Below are 17,827 nucleotides of genomic sequence, written 5' to 3'. Positions count from 1 at the left end.
CACAGATCTCGAGTTTTCCAAGCCAGCACCACACTCCACACATCTCACCTGGAAGACTCACCAATCCTTCACTCACCTCCAGGAAGCCTGTTGTCCTAGCCTGGAACTCGTGTGCGATAGGACTGTCTTCCTCCAAAACCCCACCCCTTCTAGGGTGGCACACAGCCTTGGACCTTCAAACTACATCTCCCATAAAGCCGTGCGAGGTCACCGGCCCTTTACCGGAAGTCAGGAAGGTTTTATCCGGCTCCGGGAAGAGTAAGTGTGTGTTTTCCAGTCTTCTGAGCACATCCCGTTTTCTGCTGTTCTGGTCTTCGCTTGGTTAGTAGCGCAGCGGCGAGCCAGGCGGTCGGCCGGGTCTGGGGCCGGGGACCAGTCTCCATGCCCTCTGCCCTTCCCCCTCCCTCACCCACCCCCCGAATCGCCGGGCCTGCGGGTCGTGGGGCGCAGCCTCGCCCTGGGCGCGGGCGAAGGAGCGGTGACCCCGCCGCCTGGCCGGGAGGGAGCGCAGCGCCGCGGGGCCCCTGGGGGCCTTCCCAGCCCGGTCTCTGAAGCGGTGAAAGGAAACGCTGCCTCGATTTGGTTTCCCATTAAAAGGACGCTCACAGTAGTGGCGAGAAAATCAACTGTTTCGGGCATTGGACCCTCTGAAGAGACCGGCGCGGGTGGCGCCCGCTGGTTAAAGGGCCGCCCTGGGTGCCGGGAAGGGGGTCGGGTGGGCAGCGGTGGGTGACTGGGGACAGAGCCCCATTGGAGGGCCGCCCTGCCTCCCCTGAGCCCCGGACCGTGGGCGAGCCATGGTCCGAGTTAGCAACATCAGAAACAGTGGGTGTTGGTTTGGGTCAACCCTAAGACCGGTGAAACCTGCGATTCTGTTAGATGGCCTCTCCTAACAGCCCATGCCCCTCTCGGGAGCGGGGCAGCAGTTAGGGAACTGAGTCACCCGCCCTGCCTTCCAGTGCGCACCCCATGGAGGACCTGTCAGTGAGACGGGAAAGTAAACGGGATGAATAACGGCGCTATTTCTCGGTCGCTTTCATGCCCTGAGCTAAGGGGGAACGTGTGCGTTTCCAAAGCCTTCCTCCTGAAAACACTGGGCTACCGTGAGCCTGGCGCCGGGGCTGCTGAGCGGGGCTGTGCTTCGGAGGACAGTTTTTAGCCCCTTGGAGCGGCCTGTGGGGAGGGGGAGGCAGTGACCACGACTTCATAAACCAGGCAGTGAAATATTGCTCACAGCAAACCAAACTAAAGGACCCATATGCTGAGATTTTACAGCGAGGAAATTTCAGAGAAAGGCAATGCAGAAGGGAGACGACACGTCAGTCTGTACATGGCAGTGCTTCGAAACAAAGTCCTTAAAAGGTGTGTCTTTATTAGAATATTTTTAAAGCATTTAGAAAGCTCAATATGAAGACAGTGGTCAGGTAAATTTTAAACTAAATCTAAAGAAAAAAATTGTTTTCTAATACCGAAGTCACTTTCAATTAAGTTATAAACAGATTTTCATTATTAGGTTTTATTCAAATGTTTACATTCCTGTGAATATATTTCACCTGTTTATAGTTTTTACCTACTTACTTATAAGTAGTTCAAAGATACAAACAAGAGAGGTAAACAAAACTAAAGTTACTCTCTCGTCCATTTCCCCCCTACTCATACTATAAAATTAATCTGCCAAATTTGTAGTGTCAGAACCCTAAAGAAAACTGCTTTCAAAAAATATGGATTCTAATCTTTCCTTCCTTTAGCATAAATATCTATTGCTTAGAATAGTAGAAACCCAAATATTAACTGCATTTCATAGAAAAAAAATTACACATTAAGAAAAGGGTACTTTGAGGAATTCATAGACAACTAAAACATGAACCATTTCCACCAAAAATAGCTCAGTTTGTGCCCTACCACATTTAACCCATGTTTAGGCAACATTTATTAAGAGATATGAAACAATTATGTTTTATATTTTTTTCTTACTGAAACAGCAGTGTGACAAAGCAGACAAAGTTAAGGGTTTAAAAAGTTTCTGTGATTCAAGGGTAGACAAAGTGACCATTAGAACAGTGTCCAATAAATTAAAAAAATATATGGTCATCTGATTTATGACAAAGATAATACTGCAGTACAAAAGGACAACATAGTAATTTCAAGAATGATACTAAGTCATATGGATTATTCTATGAGATAAAAATGTATGTTGACCCTTACCTCACACCTTAAACAAAAATCAATTGCAGATAGATTGCAGAATTGTGCAAGGGAAAGCAATACATGGTTTTCCTGAGGAACTTAGCTGTTTAATAATTTGTTAAAGGTTCTTAATTTCTCTGAGGACAGGAACCTGTTTCTGGTACCTGCAAACCTAAGGGAAATACTACTTGTCATCTGCTAAAAACTTCTGCCTTTACTTCTATCTGCTTTAAGCCCTCCTCCCATTGAAGTATGTCTGGTCTACTTCAAATACCTGCTTCTCTTTGTAAAGCTGTACCTGGTCCCTCTCCCATTGTATTACCAAAGATCTGTATGTTATGTATATATCCCTCATATTGAATCATATTTAGAATTCCCAACTGATGACAACTTTGAAATGTATGCTGTGATGACAGTTGACTGCTAATTACCTTTTGCTAATTATGTTTTAGAGACCATAATTATTCTAATTATATCAGCACTCAGATAATGTTCAATTGTTGATATGAAGAACAATTGCAAATGAGTTTTTTTTCTATTTTCCTTTTTTTAAGGAAGAAATGTCTTCTATAAAAAGAAATCCAAAGCAAGAAATAGTTTCTCAATTTCACTATTCAGCTGCAGAAGGAGATATTGCCAGGTTAACAGTAATACTCAGTCATTCTCCATCTCTTCTCAATGAAACTTCTGAAAATGGCTGGACTGCTTTAATGTATGCTGCAAGGAATGGGCACCCAGATGTTGTCCAATTTCTACTTGAGAAAGGGTAAACATTTGAGACTTTATCACCTGAAGGATTATATGGTTTAATTTCTGGGTTACATCTTTTCAAAATTTTCTTGTAGCCATTATTTATATCATCGGACATGTAAATAACTCATTGATCAGTTTTGTGATATAAAAATATAGCATAATTTCTAACTAAAAGCTTGTAACTTTACTGATGCATTAACTTTTCATTCTTAATAGCAAAGCAAACTTAGGAGTTAATCTAATATTTTTTCCAAAACAGAAAATGTGAATTTACCCACAATGACTACTATTGTAAAATTTTAATATCTCATAGCACATACTGCTTTTTAATTTTGTAATTCTCCAGAAAATTGAAATATCCACTATCTATAACTTTTCATCATTTATGATTATTTCTTTTAACCTTCCCACTTGTAAATTATGTAATAAATGAAAAAAATCTATGTAAGCATTAAATAAAGGCACTATAATATGCATCTGAAAATATTAAGTAAATACTGGAGAAAACATTTGTTTCCTATTATATTTTTCCTTTTATCTATAGGTGTGACAGATCCATTGTCAACAAATCAAGGCAGACTGCACTGGATATTGCTAAATTTTGGGGTTACAAGCATATAGCTAACTTACTAGCTAATAATAAAGGTGGGAAGAAGCCTTGGTTCCTAACCAATGAAGTAGAAGAATGTGAAAATTATTTTGGCAAAACGCTGTTGGACCGGAAAAGTGAAAAAAGAAATAATTCTGACTGGCTACTAGCTAAAGAAAGCCATCCAGCCACAGTTTATATACTTTTCTCAGATTTAAATCCCTTGGTTACTCTGGGTGGCAACAAAGAAAGTTCCCAACAGCCAGAAGTCAGGCTTTGTCAGCTGAACTACACAGATATAAAGGATTATTTGGCTCAGCCTGAAAAGATCACCTTGATTTTCCTTGGAGTAGAACTTGAAATGAAAAAAGAGTTACTTAATTATACTGGGGAAGTCCCAAGAGAAGAAGAAGATGGGTTGGTTGCCTGGTTTGCTCTAGGTATAGATCCTGTTGCTGCTGAAGAATTTAAGCAAAGACATGAAAATTGTTATTTTCTTCATCCTCCAATGCCAGCTCTTCTGCAACTGAAAGAAAATGAAGCTGGTAAGAAGTGAACACTCTATACTTGTATTGATGATAATCTGGTCTTTGGAACTCTATTGGAGTTGTATGTATCTACAGTTTCTAGAGGGCATGCTTTTTTCAGTAAGCAATGAAATCAAGCTATATCTTCATTAGAAACCTTGTAAAGCTCTCACCCTAGGGGACTACTCTCCTGGGCAGTTACAGCAGTCTTAATCAGCCAAGACAGATTTCCCCAGAATTAACCCTAAAGCATGATGGTTTCATTTGATTCTTCAGTGAACAGTGAGCACCTGGTGTACAGTGAGCATGATGGCAAAGACTTGGACTATTTCGTTTTTTCTGTTGCTGGGTATGCCAGTTCATGTGGGGCCTTTCAAGTCATGATAAGAACCTAGAGATGTTAGTCTAAGTTCCATTTAAATATTATAACCTGACCTAAACCTATGTTTAAGAAAAGAAAAAAAAAACTCTCACTTTGGCTGCTTTGTAGATCATGAATTGTAGGCAATTAAGTATGAAATTCAGGAGTCTTGTTGTGAGGTGATTAGCAATTACTGCATCCCAGGTAAGATATTTTATTGGCTTGGATTAGTAGAGTGGCAGGAGAGAGAGAGAGTTTGAGATATTATGGTGGTAGGACTGATAGGGCTTTATCAGTATGTTGAGACTATTATAAGTGAGAGGGAGATGATAGTAACTTGGACTATGACCTAAATTAAGGTAATAATATTAGAGATGGTGAAAAGGAGGTACATTCAAGATATATTTTTTGAGAGAAAATTAACAGTACTTATTGGAATGAGGATAGAGTATATAATAATGAAGGAAAAGATAAGGAACAACTGCTAGGCTTGAGACTTTAATAATTTGGTAAATAGTGATACTATTTTTTAAATAAAATAATATAGGGTGATGAGTAGAACAAGGGAAGCAGGAGAGAGTTAAAGTAAGTAAATCAAGATACTAGTTTTAAGCATGCTAAATTTTAGAGGATATTAGAATCTGGAAAGAGGAGAGGAGAGGCCTGAACTGGTGATACCCATATGGGAGTCATCAAAACAAAGATGGTTTTTGAATCCCAGGAAACTACTGAGATTACTTCGAGTTGAGAGCAAGAAAGAAAGAGAATCTCAGAATCATACCTCAATCCCTCTCAATTTAAAGGTCAGGTAGAAAGAGAGGAGCCATCAAAAGTGGAAACCATGAGAGCAGAGTATTTTTTGGAGATACTGGTCAAATGGATTGAATGCCGTTGAGAATATGAGTAAGACAAAGACAAAGTTTTTGTGGTTTTTTAAAAGATCTTTGGTTTGGAGAGAATGAAGGTTTTGGTGACTTTGACAAGAGGAGTATCAGTGGAGTGGAAGGAAAGAAGCTAGATTATGATAGAATGAGAAGTTAATGGGAGGTGATGAAGGGGTCACTTGTCAGTGTTCCCCCTTCCCTTAGGTCAGTGGTCAGCAAACTGGCCCCTTGAGTGTGGCTCTTCTACAAAATACCACATGTGGGCACGCATGTACAGTGCGATTGAAACTTCGTGGCCCATGCCACGGGGCCAAAGAGCTGCATGTGGCTCGCGAGCCGCGGTTTGCCGACCACTGCCTTAGGTAATGGGGAAGGCTCTTCCAAGGATATGAATGTTGTAAACAGCATTATTTTTTTAATATTATGCGCCGTTTCCAGTTGTAAACAGGATAGGTTCCACAGTGACATGGACCAGTAGGGGCTTAGTCAGTCATCAAGGTAGAGATGGGTACCAACAGTTTGTAATATTGCCTTTTTTGTTCAAGTCCAAGTTAGGAACAGCCTTTGTAATGTATTTTTAGAAAAGTCTCCATTATAAACTTACTATTTGTAGAGTCACTATACACCTTGTATATCCAAAATTTCAAAATCATCTGTAGTAAAAGTCTGAGCTAATACAGTGTATAAGATGGATGTTAGTACATCTATCTTATATGAGTTATATTTTCTTAATTCAAATTAAAGTTAAATCTAATTTTCATTTGTCATATGTAGCATTAAATCTTTTACTTTAAAAAAATGTACACGTCATCAAAATAGGAGTACTAAACTCTTGATCACACCGCTATTCAAAAGTATATTCTTTATTATGACTTAAGAACATTTATACCATATGTCTTTATTATGACTCAAGAATATTTTACTTATGATTAACTTGTTTATAATTTTTCACAGAATTAAAACTTTTTGTTTTTCTCAAAAAGGAGTTGTAGCTCAAGCAAGATCCGTTCTTGCCTGGCACAGTAGATACAAGTTCTGCCCAACCTGTGGAAGTGCAACTAAAATTGAAGAAGGTGGATATAAAAGAGTATGCTTAAAAGAAGACTGCCCTAGCCTCCATGGCGTTCACAATACATCATATCCAAGAGTTGGTAAGCCTTTTCTTTTACAGTGAAATCTCAGCCACCTGGAATCTTGAGGAATAAGACATTTTTGAAAGACAAGATTTTCAGTTGCTGAAGGGTTGACCTTTTTGTTAAAAGCATGCTTAATTTAACCATGAAGTCTATAAGTATTAAGTTATTGCATACTTTCATGAATTTTAAGTAAAGGACATTGTACATAATTAGCCATTTCTTAACTCTGGGTTAATCAGTATGAATTTGATGTGTTGAGAGATACACGATTTCAAAAGCCCACCAATCTGGGTCCACTTAGTTCAGAGACACCAAAAAAGAAGCCCTAACAATTTAGTACCTGTTTGAGGCATCACCCAAGCAGTACAGTCTGGAGCTAGCTTCTCATAACTGCTGGTGTCTGCCTATATTTTCTCTGCTCCTAATTGCTTTGAGACTGCTTTTGGTTTAGAAATCTGATAACCCAGCCCTATCAAACTGTGAGAAAGAATAGACAGACTAAGTAAGCAACACCTGAAGAGGTCTCCTAGGAGTAAGTAAAGTGCATGGCTTAGTGACATTTATTTTTACTGCTCGGGAACCTTTTACAGCTGATTCCTGGATCTCAGTCATGATATAGAGAGGATAATTCACTAGATAAGTGATGTCCGGAGACATGACTGTGTTTAATTTATATGTATATGTATTTTTTAATAGCTTAGATGTAATCACAGAACTACCTTAGCTTTAAAAACATTTCATTACGGATTAGGATGGAAGGGAAAGGAAAATCCACTACATTTACTATGGTAAAATTTGAATTTTATTCATGCCATGTATTATCTACTCACACTTTTTTCTTATAAAAAAATAAGAGCCCTAGCTGGTTTGGATCAGTGGATAGAGTGTCAGCCTGTGGACTGAAGGGTCCCGAGTTCAATTCCCATCAAGGGCACATGCCTGGGTTGCGGGCTCAATCCCTAGTAGGGGCATGCAGGAGGCAGTCAGTCAGTGATTCTCTCTCATCATTGATGTCTCCCTCTCCCTTTCTCTCTGAAATCAATAAAAATATATTTTTTAAAAATATGCCTAGCATACCATAAGTACACAATAAATGTTATTAAAATGAGGACAAAACTGATCTTTTACCTACTGACAGTATTCTATATAACTTCCCTAAAATACTGTCATTAGGCAGAAAGAAACAATCTCTTGTAACTAGACAAGTCTTGTTCTTACAGTAGATATACCTTTTAATTATCCTACAAGACCAGTGATGGCGAACCTTTTGAGCTCAGCATGTCAGCATTTTGAAAAACCCTAACTTAACTCTGGTGCCGTGTCACATATAGAAATTTTTTGATATTTGCAACCATAGTTAAAACAAAGATTTATATTTTTGATATTTATTTTATATATTTAAATGCCATTTAACAAAGAAAAATCAACCAAAAAAATGAGTTCGCGTGTCACCTCTGACACACGTGTCATAGGTTCGCCATCACTGTACTAGACAGTGACTATATATACAGAATGAGTGGAAATTATTTTTTCCTGTTATTCATACATCCAATTTTTTTTTAATAGATCCAGTAGTAATCATGCAAGTTATTCATCCAGATGGGACCAAATGTCTTTTAGGCAGGCAGAAAAGATTTCCTCCAGGCATGTTTACTTGCCTTGCTGGCTTTATTGAACCTGGTAAGCTTTTTAAAAATAATTTTTGTAATGATTTTTATTTAACATATAATTTCCAAATAAATATTTTAGGCAGCATTTGAGAAATAATCTTTGATAAATTCAATAAAATCATTATGTTTACATATTTTCTTTGTATTTTAAATGATACAACTTTTGTTTTTACTAATGGAATAATTTTGTGTTTTAAAATTCAATACTTGCTCTTTCATATATTTCTGTTACCCAAGATAGCAGCATGACTTACACCTCACTTCCTTCTGTGCTAGACTCAGCTGTCATCTTTTCAAATATATCTTCCCTGGTAGCCCCAAATGCATTCCTTAGCCCCATAGCCTGCATTCACAATTCCTGTTATCCTGCCAGATTTTTTGCTATAGCACTCATCACCACCTAACATGGTATGTATGTATGTATGTATATATTTTTGTATGTATCTATTTGTCTATCTCTATTTATCTGCTTTTACCAGAAAGTAAGTTCCATAAGGGCAAGGACTTTGTTTTATTCATTGGTATGTCCCAAACCCTTAAAGCAGTGCCTCTTACATAGTAGGAGTTCAATAAATATTTGCAGAATAAATGAATGAATATATCTATTAATACATGTTTAACCTCAAACTTCCAATATTAATCTGCATTACTAGATAATAATAGTAATAAACATATATTAGAGCCTCACTCTGTTCCCAAGGCTTTCCATGTATTAAATCATATGATCCTCAGCAGTTTTATAGATGGAGCACAAAGGCACAGGGGCTGAACAACTTGACCCAAATCAAGCAGGTAGTAAGTGATAGGGCAGGGACTTAAACCTGGGCAGTTGTCTCTGAGTCCATGATCTTAATCACTGCTGCTTCTCATAGCTTTGGATTACTTTTTTCAGTGCTGTGTAGTATTCCATTTATGAATATCCTGCAATTTATTTATTCTGCTGTTGGACATTTATTTCAAAGCTCTTGCTATTACAAGCAACACTGCCATTAATATTTTTATACCACTCCTTGCACACATTTGCAAGAGTTATCTAGAGTATATACCTGAGAGTATCATTGTTAGATCGTAGGATATCAGCATCTTAACCTTTTTAGTTATTGCCAAGTTGCTCTCTACAGTGTCCCGGCTAATTTACATTCCTTTTAGTGGTACAAGAAGTATTCGGTTATTCCAAATCTACACCAAATTAGAGTTTTCAAATTTTTAATTTGTCATTCTGATGGATATGAAATAGTGTGTCACTGTATTTTTCATTTTTATTTCCCTGCTGATGGAGTATCCTTTCCAAATGTATAATAGGCACCCAGTTTTCTTTACTCCTGAGTTGTACATGTTTATGTTGTTTGCCTATTTTTGTTTTTGGTTGTTTATCCTTTTTTCTTACTGATTTTAGGAGTTTTAAAATATGTATTGTATGATAATCTTTATTTAGTTATGGTCTTGCAAATATCTTATGCTAGTCAATGACTCATCTTTTCACTGTTTTCTGTGAATATAAGTTAATTTCAATATAGGAAATGTATTAATCTATTTAAAAAGAAAGCTATATTTAAATAGCACAATATTTCTAAACTTCCAGATAAACTTAACTTAGAAACCATTCCCTCTATCCTAATTCTCAGTTCCAAAAATTCAAAATATTAAGTACATTTATAGGCATCATTTTATTTTATCAAAGCTGACTCAACAGTCATCTAGAGCAGTGATTTTCAGCCTTTTTCATCTCATGGCACACATAAACTAATTACCAAAATTCTGCATCCCACATAAAATATATTTTTTGCCAATCTGACAAATAAAATACGTATACTCTTGATTGATTTACAAAAGTATAATAGTAACTACCTATCTTTTTTGCTCCTAAGTGACTTTTTTAAAAAATCAGATGCCTTTACTTGTATATAGTATATAAGGATTTCTGGTACAAAGAATTAACCAATCAGGCTGAACCTTATTATGCAATATGACCAATAATATGCACCTCTGTTATATGACTTATATATTTATTGTTCAAGACAGGGCATTCACATCGGTCAGCTATTGTTGTGTTGGCTGTTGTCATGTTTCACTTGACAGCCTAAGGGAAAAGAGGTCAATGCCCCTAACTAAATAGTCATGTATTGCATGTTTTAAAAATTCTTGCAGCACACCGGTTGAAAATCGCTGATCTAGAGGAAAATAATAATATTAAAAGAAAAATGCTGAATTTCACTTACTGTGGTTTTTAAACTTTTAGTGCTATGTGCTTTCTAACTATTTTGAAAACAGTTATCTGTAATAATTGACAACATAAGAAAAAAGAGTTGGAAGATTTTAGTGAGGAAAAGACTAGCCATTAAAAAATAGTTATAATTTATAACTATTTAGTGATAATATATTAATGAATTAATATATAAAATGTTTACAGTGTTTAGCCAAAGGTAGGTGCTAGATAGTTGTATATGTTAATTTTTTTAATGTAACTAAAAATTTGGACCTTTAAGAAATGAAAAGTTTGTTGGTATTTTGATTTTGTATGTGGTCATAAACTTTAAGAAATAATGTTTTCTTGAATTTCAATTTAGTTTTAGGCTTCTGCTTTCTGATTCTTTGAACTGGGTTTCTGTCCAAAGTGATTTCCAAATGTTTGAACCATTCCTACACAATATGTCCAGGGCATGTTCATCAGCTACTTGTTCTTTTGCCCCATTTGATTAGGGGAGACAATAGAAGATGCTGTTCGGAGAGAAGTAGAAGAGGAAAGTGGTGTCAAAGTTGGCCATGTTCAGTATGTCTCTTGTCAACCATGGCCAATGCCCTCTTCCTTAATGATTGGTTGCTTAGCTGTGGCAGTGTCTACAGAAATTAAAGTTGACAAGAATGAAATAGAGGATGCCCGCTGGTTCACTAGAGAACAGGTAAAGTTCAATTTAATTTCCTTCTATTGATTGTTCTCTGACTGTATCGGTTTAAGCATGCAGCAAAGATACTTGTTTTCAGCAAGTTGAATGAATGGCTAAGGCCTCTCATCATGCATGGATTACAGTGTAATCAATGTGTCCTATGTTAAGTCATTCTCTGAGATTCTTCTAGTAATGCTGATTCTGTGCCATTTTCTAATCAAATGCCATTCCTTTGGATTAATACCTTTTAATGGACTTAAAATAGGTAACCATTATTTCAGAGATGAAAAACAGGAATATTGTTTTTAGACATTTTGTATTTTAATTTATAGCTTTAAAACAGTTTTCTCTCAAAAAATCTATAATAATCTATAATAATAAAAGCATAATATGCTAATTAGTCTGGACATGCTTCCTTCCTGACAAAGCTGCAACGGGCGGGGGCCGAGGCAGAGACGGCAGGGGCCCCTGGCCACAGTGGCGGGCGGGGCCTCTGCCCGTGTAGGGCTATCGTGCATCAGGCCTCTAGTAGTATAAAAAGCTTAAAATCTGTGAAAAATTCTTGTTCAGTTTAAAATATACTTAAGGATAAGAATGAAAAAACTCACAAGAACTTTTTGAAACACCATTAAATATTATAATGAGAGATAAATTACTTGGCTGTGTTTTTTATAACCCAGAGTATTTGTATAGAAAACAAATGGATATACTTCAGTATTGAACACCTGAAATCCTTCTGACTATGTCTAAATAAAATTGATTTGCTCAACCTCCAAAAGTAGAAATTAGAATTTTTTTTCAGAATTTTGTAAAATGGAACCTATTCCAAAAGTTGACTTTACTTTGAAAATAAGTGTGGAGCATATACTTAGCTTTTTCATGACCTTATTTTCTCGAATATTTTAAAAATTGAATCACAAACTCATTGAAGCAATTAAAGATGGTGTACTAAATTTTGCATGGTAAATATAGATGTTAATAACTTTCTACTGTTGTTATTCACTATAAAAGTTCTCACATTTAAGTTGAATTCTATAAGCATAGAAGTAATATTTAAGTATGAGAGTGTTGAAATCCTAATACATTTTATTATGTATATTTTAGGTTGTGGATGTTCTGACCAAAGGGAAGCAGCAGGCATTCTTTGTGCCACCAAGCCGAGCGATTGCACATCAGTTAATCAAACACTGGATTGGAATGAACCCCAATCTCTAAATCAATAACTAGACTTTGACTGAGTAATAATTGATTTCTAATACTACTTATTTCGTCACATGATATTAGAAATATTCACTGCTCTTTAGAATGTCACAATACAAAATATCATATTGGGTGTCTAAAATATTTTCAAAGTGTACTTTTCATCTTAACCACAGAATTCTTAACTTTATAAATTACAACATTGCCTCAAATTTTGTTAAATCTGGATCATCCTTCTGTAAAGAGTTTTTTTGGGTTTTTTTGGTTGTACTCCATAATTTTATCTCACAAAACCATATTTCTAATAAGAGAAATCATGTTGTAAAGAAGTATGTTTTAAAAATGTAAGTAACCTAAACTCTTGTAAGCATTAGACCAGACATTAAATACCCAACACTGAAATTAAACATATTCTAAAGGAATTCTCAAATATCAGATTTAAATCTCAAATAGATGTACATCTATATATATAAAACACTAATATGCAAATAGACCGAATGGTGGAATAACCAAACAATCAGTCACTATGAAGTGAGCTGACCACCAGGGGGCACGCGTGGAACATGGTGGGCATCGGCAGCAGGCGGCAGAGCGCTGAACATGGCAGTTGTTGACTGCGATGGGATGGTGGAGCAGGTGAGCCAGACCAGGGTGGGGTGCCAGCTGCTGTCATTGGGGCGATCTCTGGTGGTTACTGAAAATTCTTTGTTCCCACACACTGCCCCAATCACTCAGTGCCATCAGCGGGTACGAGTGGCAGCTGCCGGCCCCGATCACCCTTCAGGGCTTCTCCACCTCCCCCTGCTCCTGAGGGCCAATCGGAGCCGGCAGCCGCCTCTCACACCTACTGCCAGCACCAGAGCCGCCACTTGCACCCACTGCTGACAAGCAGCACCAGTCCCAATCGCTCGGCACTGTCAAAGGGTGCGAGCGGCGGCTGCTGGCCCCGATCACCCCTGAGGGCTTCTCCACCTCCCCCTACTCCTGAGGGGTGATCAGGACAGCAGCTGCCACTCACACCCGCTGATGGCACCAGACCCGCTTGCACACACTGCTGGCGCCGGCCCCAGTCACTCCCCGCTGTCAGCGGGTGCGAGCGGGGCTGGCACCTTCAGTGCATGGGAGCAGCAGCGGCAGGAGCGGGGCTGCTGGCAGATGGGACCAGAGGCCACAGTGGGAGGTGCCGGGAGGGGGCATGGAGGATGGGCCAAGACCCGCCCCTGTGCCCACCGCAGCTTCACGGCCCACAGTTCCTTTCAACTTGCACAAATTCATGCACCAGGCCTCTAGTATTTAATAAAAACTGACTTTATGTCTTATCTTTTTTGAGAAATTAGACAAAATAATTTTAATGAGTTTTGAGCTTGCTTTTTTAATCTTCCCATTACCATAAAGTTTCAGTTATCAGTAGCTGATTTTTTCTCATCTTCCCATTGTAATAAATTGTTTTCTCCTGGTTCCATTGTTCTAGCAGTGGTACAGTTACAGTGCTGCTACTAGTCTATTTTGTCAGTGTTAAGAATTTTCTATTTTGATAACTCTACTAGTGATCAGAATAAGTGAGAGCATACTATTTTATCTGGGACCTCCTCCTTAAACCTAAAATTAATCTATCAATTAATCTGTTCTACTCAAAGTCTTAAGACAAATCAGGACTCTGTGCTTTATCACTGAAATTAAACATATTTGAAAGGAATGTTCCTTAAAGGTCAGATAGCTTTACATATTTTTAAGTAACACTGGCTTTATGGCACTTTCTGATACGGGTTGTATCTGCATTAACAAAAAATTGTATAACCATTACTCATTTTATTAAATGCAAATATAACATTTTTATTTTGGCCTTAAATCATCACATTCTAAGAAATCTTTGTAAAATAAATATATCTTAGAAATGAATCAGTAAGATTCTAGAGAAAATAAATTATAGTAATTCACAATTTTGCAACATAGAACTATATTTTATAAGGCTGTTTTGAAATTGTCTTAAAAGCTAATGCTTAAATATATAAATTTATATAATTTGGCTCTATACTATAGTATGTTAGCGCTGGAAGAGAGTTTAAGGATAATATATATAGTTCATTGCCCTTCTTTTATAGATAAGGTAAAAGAAATCCTAAAAAGTGAATTTAATCATTCAAGGTGAATTTAAATAACTTTAATACAATTAATTGTAATTACAATTAAGTAACTTAATTACAACAGTCTATACTGTGTAATCTAGTGCAGGTTTCTGCTCTAATAGGAAGTAGAAACTATTACTAAAAGTATTTGCAGGATGAATCAAAATAACAGGTGATAATAAATTTAGTTTACCAAATATTATTAACATTTTAGATACTAAAATTTATTAACTTAAATAATTTTATTAGATAAAACTTTATTTTACTGATTAAACAATGGTTTTCTTAGTAATTGATGAAGACTTATTGATAGCAGGACTTTAGACAAAATTAAGACACAGGACATTTAGATACATAATAAAATCTGAACTACATTGATACTTAGAAAATAACTTGCCTTGATTATTATGAAGTATAATGACTTAAGGTTCAGTTTTATTTCAAGTGTACTTTTAGTACATACAGATCCCAAGATTACATAAAAAATTTCAGGTTTCCATAATAGGATAGCAAAGTAAAATACAAAGTTATCAACAAAATGTAGTTATAAATTTACTTTTGATATTTAATCCTGTACTCAGGGAAAATCAGTATCTAAGTAAATTATTGTTTTAATAATTATTCTTAAATTGCTAACCTCTGAGAGGTGAATAGCTACATTAAGTAGAAGGAATAGCCAAAAAATGGTAGCAGTTCAAGTGCCAAGAATGTATTCTACTGGAAATGAATGTAACAATACATTAAAATTTTTATCTATTTTCTGTTTTGTGTGTTATGTGTGGTTTTTAATGTTTTGTCTTCTGTAAAATATGGAATAAAACAAATTTTAGTCATTATCTGTTTAATCCTATATAATAAAAGGGTAATATGCAAATTGACCCTAACAGCAGAACAACTGGAAATGACTGGTCACTATGACACACACTGACCACCAGGGGGCAGATGCTCGATGCAGGAGATGCCCCCTGGTGGTCAGTGTGCTCCCACAGGGCCAGCTGCCAGCACAGCGGTGATGGTGGGAGCCTCTCCCGCCTCCTCAGCAGCGCTAAGGATGTCCGACTGCAGCTTAGGTCTGCTCCCCGCTAGCAAGTGGACATCCCTCGAGGGCTCCCGGGCTGCCAGAGAGATGTCTGACGGCCAGCTTAGGCTCAATCCCCCGGGGAGCGGGCCTAAGCCAGCAGGTGGACATCCCCCAAGGGGTCCCAGACTGCGAGAGGGCACAGGCCGGGCTGAGGGACCCCTCAAGTGCACAAATTTTTGTGCACCGGGCCTCTAGTATGTAAATAAAAAGCACAAAAACCTTTTAAAAAGTTATTCTATTGGAAGACTTAAATTTTTTGTTTAAATCTTTTTAATTGTATAAGTTGGGTCATATATATGTATGTATGTCTGACACACACTGACCTACATATACATGTCAATAATTTATCTTCACATTTAAAGTTATGTATTTAGTCTAATGTCTGTTTTTATTACTTGTCCAATATTACCAATCTTCGCATTTTGAATTTCTCATTTGTTTATTGTTAAAGGAAGGACTAGAAGAATTAGAAGCCTACATATTTTATTTAGTTGGAAAAATGACTAACTCTTAAAGATCAGGTAAGGAATATCAGAAAGGACTGAAAAGAATGGAACAACCGAGGTGAGACCATGCGATGGAAGGAGAAAGTATAAATTTCTTAATAAACTAAATTAACTATCATATGAAAACAGTAGATAGAACTGATTCTTGAACTGTTTTGTTAATGTGTATATAGCAAAATACTAGGGGGAAATGTTCTATAAAACAAATTTATTATTTAGAATAAAATTTCCACAATGCAAATTTTATTAGAGATGAGAGCGTTATTAGGTTCTGAATATTAATATATATACTAAAGGCCTGATGCATGAAGTTTGTGCAAGAGTAGACCTTCCTTCCCCCGGCTACTGGCACCAGCTTCCCTCTGACACCCAGGACCCGAAGGTCACCTGGTCTAATTAGCATATAATGCTTTTATTATTCTACTAGAGGCCCGGTGCATGAAATTCATGCATGGGGGTGGTCCCTCAGCCCGGCCTGCACCCTCTCCAATCTGGGACCACTTGGGGGATGTCCGACTGCCGGTTTAGGCTCAATCCCAAGAATTGGGCCTAAACCAACAGTCGGACATCCCTCTCACAATCTGGGACCACTGGCTCCTAACTGCTCGCCTGCCTGCCTACCTGATCGCCCCTAACCCCTCTGCCTGCCTGATTGCCCCTAACTGCCTCTGCCTCAGCCCCCACACCTGAGACCCAGGCTTTTCTCCTCCGGCCAGCCACAGGCACCTGGGAACCAGGCTTCCCTCCCTCTGGCCAGCCACAGGCACCTGGGACTCAGGCCAGCTTCACCCGGGGCCGGCCACAGGTGCCCGGGACTGTGGGCGGTTTCGCCCTGGCCTGCTTTGTCAGGAAGGATGTCCGGAAGGTCATTTGGAAGACGTCTGATCTAATTAGCATATTACCCTTTCATTAGTATAGATATATGCAAATTGACCAAATGGCAGAACCACCAGTCGGTGGAGGATGGGGCCGGCAAGCAGGCAACGTCAGACCAGCCAAGGTGCGTGCCAGCAGGCAGAGGGAGGGGACGGTGATGGGGGGAGGAGGTGGCGGTGACCAGCAGCGGTGGAGGGGCAATGGAGGGGCGGGGCCACACTGGCCAGCACCATCCCCTGATGGGCCACCCAGTTGCCTCCCACAGAGGGAAGCCAGCAGCGGGAGCTGTGGCGGGCTGATGGGAGTGGTGCCTTCCCCTGATCAGTCCAGTCACCTCCCACAGAAGGAGGCCAGCGGCGGCAGCAGCGGTGGGGTGATGGGGGCGGCGCTGTCCCCTGATTGACCTGCCTGGTCGCCTCCCTCAGAGGCCAGACTGCAGCTTAGGCCCGCTCCCTACAGCATTCCCTGAGGGCTACCGAACTGAGAGGGCACAGGCTGGGCTGAGGGACCTCCCCATCGCCACCCCTAGTGCACGAATTTTTGTGCATCAGGCCTCTAGTTATAGATATATGTGCATGTATGTGAGGCATGAATGGGGTGGGCATTGAGTGAAATTTGTGTGTGTGCTACACTTAAAAGGGCCAGTTTTCTTTAGTAGAAAGCTAGGAAAAAGTAAATTCAAGTCCAAAATTAAGAGTATCTATCTACAAATGTAAAAGATCTAGGTTGTGAGACACTTACAAAGGAGTGGAGAGTTTGACTTCAGTGTAGATGGGAAAGGGTGCTCGATAAGGGGGCCAAATGCTTGGGAGCTTTGACACCACAGTGGTAGATGAGAGACAGACACACAGTATATTTTGAGAACTTTTTGAGGAGACAAATAATGTTGCCAAGAGCCTCCATCTTCAAAAAGAGTCTCATTGGTCAGGAGACAACTGGAAAGGAATTGTTTGTGAAAATAAACTCAATGCTGAAAATGACTTTTTTTTTTTCTACACAGCATCTTATCTTCCCCCTTGCCCTCTCCCACCCCCCACCCCCCGGGA

General features: G+C 38.6%; 1 protein-coding gene across 3 annotated transcripts; it reads left to right on the top strand.

The window, feature by feature from the left end:
• The first annotated feature begins 216 nt into the window (after positions 1 to 216).
• NUDT12 (nudix hydrolase 12) lies at positions 217 to 15,079 on the top strand. Of its 3 annotated transcripts, none has more exons than XM_070412416.1 (7): positions 217 to 258; positions 2,742 to 2,953; positions 3,485 to 4,074; positions 6,285 to 6,452; positions 8,004 to 8,117; positions 10,808 to 11,007; positions 12,097 to 15,079. In XM_070412416.1, exons 2-7 carry the CDS (start codon positions 2,748 to 2,750, stop codon positions 12,205 to 12,207), a joined length of 1,389 nt encoding a protein of 462 aa, XP_070268517.1. In that variant the 5' UTR covers positions 217 to 258; positions 2,742 to 2,747; the 3' UTR covers positions 12,208 to 15,079. The 3 variants fall into 3 exon arrangements, with proteins under 3 accessions (XP_070268517.1, XP_070268516.1, XP_070268515.1); XM_070412415.1 differs by lacking the exon at positions 217 to 258 and adding an exon at positions 259 to 321; XM_070412414.1 differs by lacking the exon at positions 217 to 258 and adding an exon at positions 723 to 1,362.
• Positions 15,080 to 17,827: the final 2,748 nt, after the last annotated feature.

The sequence above is a fragment of the Myotis yumanensis genome, unplaced genomic scaffold (genome assembly GCF_028538775.1).
Source record: "Myotis yumanensis isolate MYYU_CA2020_CCGP unplaced genomic scaffold, mMyoYum1.0.hap1 SCAF_4, whole genome shotgun sequence".
NCBI lineage: Eukaryota > Metazoa > Chordata > Mammalia > Chiroptera > Vespertilionidae > Myotis > Myotis yumanensis.
The sequence above is the reverse complement of the archived record's forward strand: the minus strand, read 5'-3'. Positions and strand labels throughout refer to the sequence as shown.

Excerpts from the sequence above, each read along its gene's own strand:
- NUDT12 (XM_070412416.1), top strand. The coding sequence starts at position 2,748 with ATGTCTTCTATAAAAAGAAATCCAAAGCAAGAAATAGTTTCTCAATTT. Across the intron at positions 2,954-3,484 it reads CAATTTCTACTTGAGAAAGG|GTGTGACAGATCCATTGTCA; the intron begins GTAAACATTTGA and ends TTTTATCTATAG. Across the intron at positions 11,008-12,096 it reads GCTGGTTCACTAGAGAACAG|GTTGTGGATGTTCTGACCAA; the intron begins GTAAAGTTCAAT and ends TGTATATTTTAG.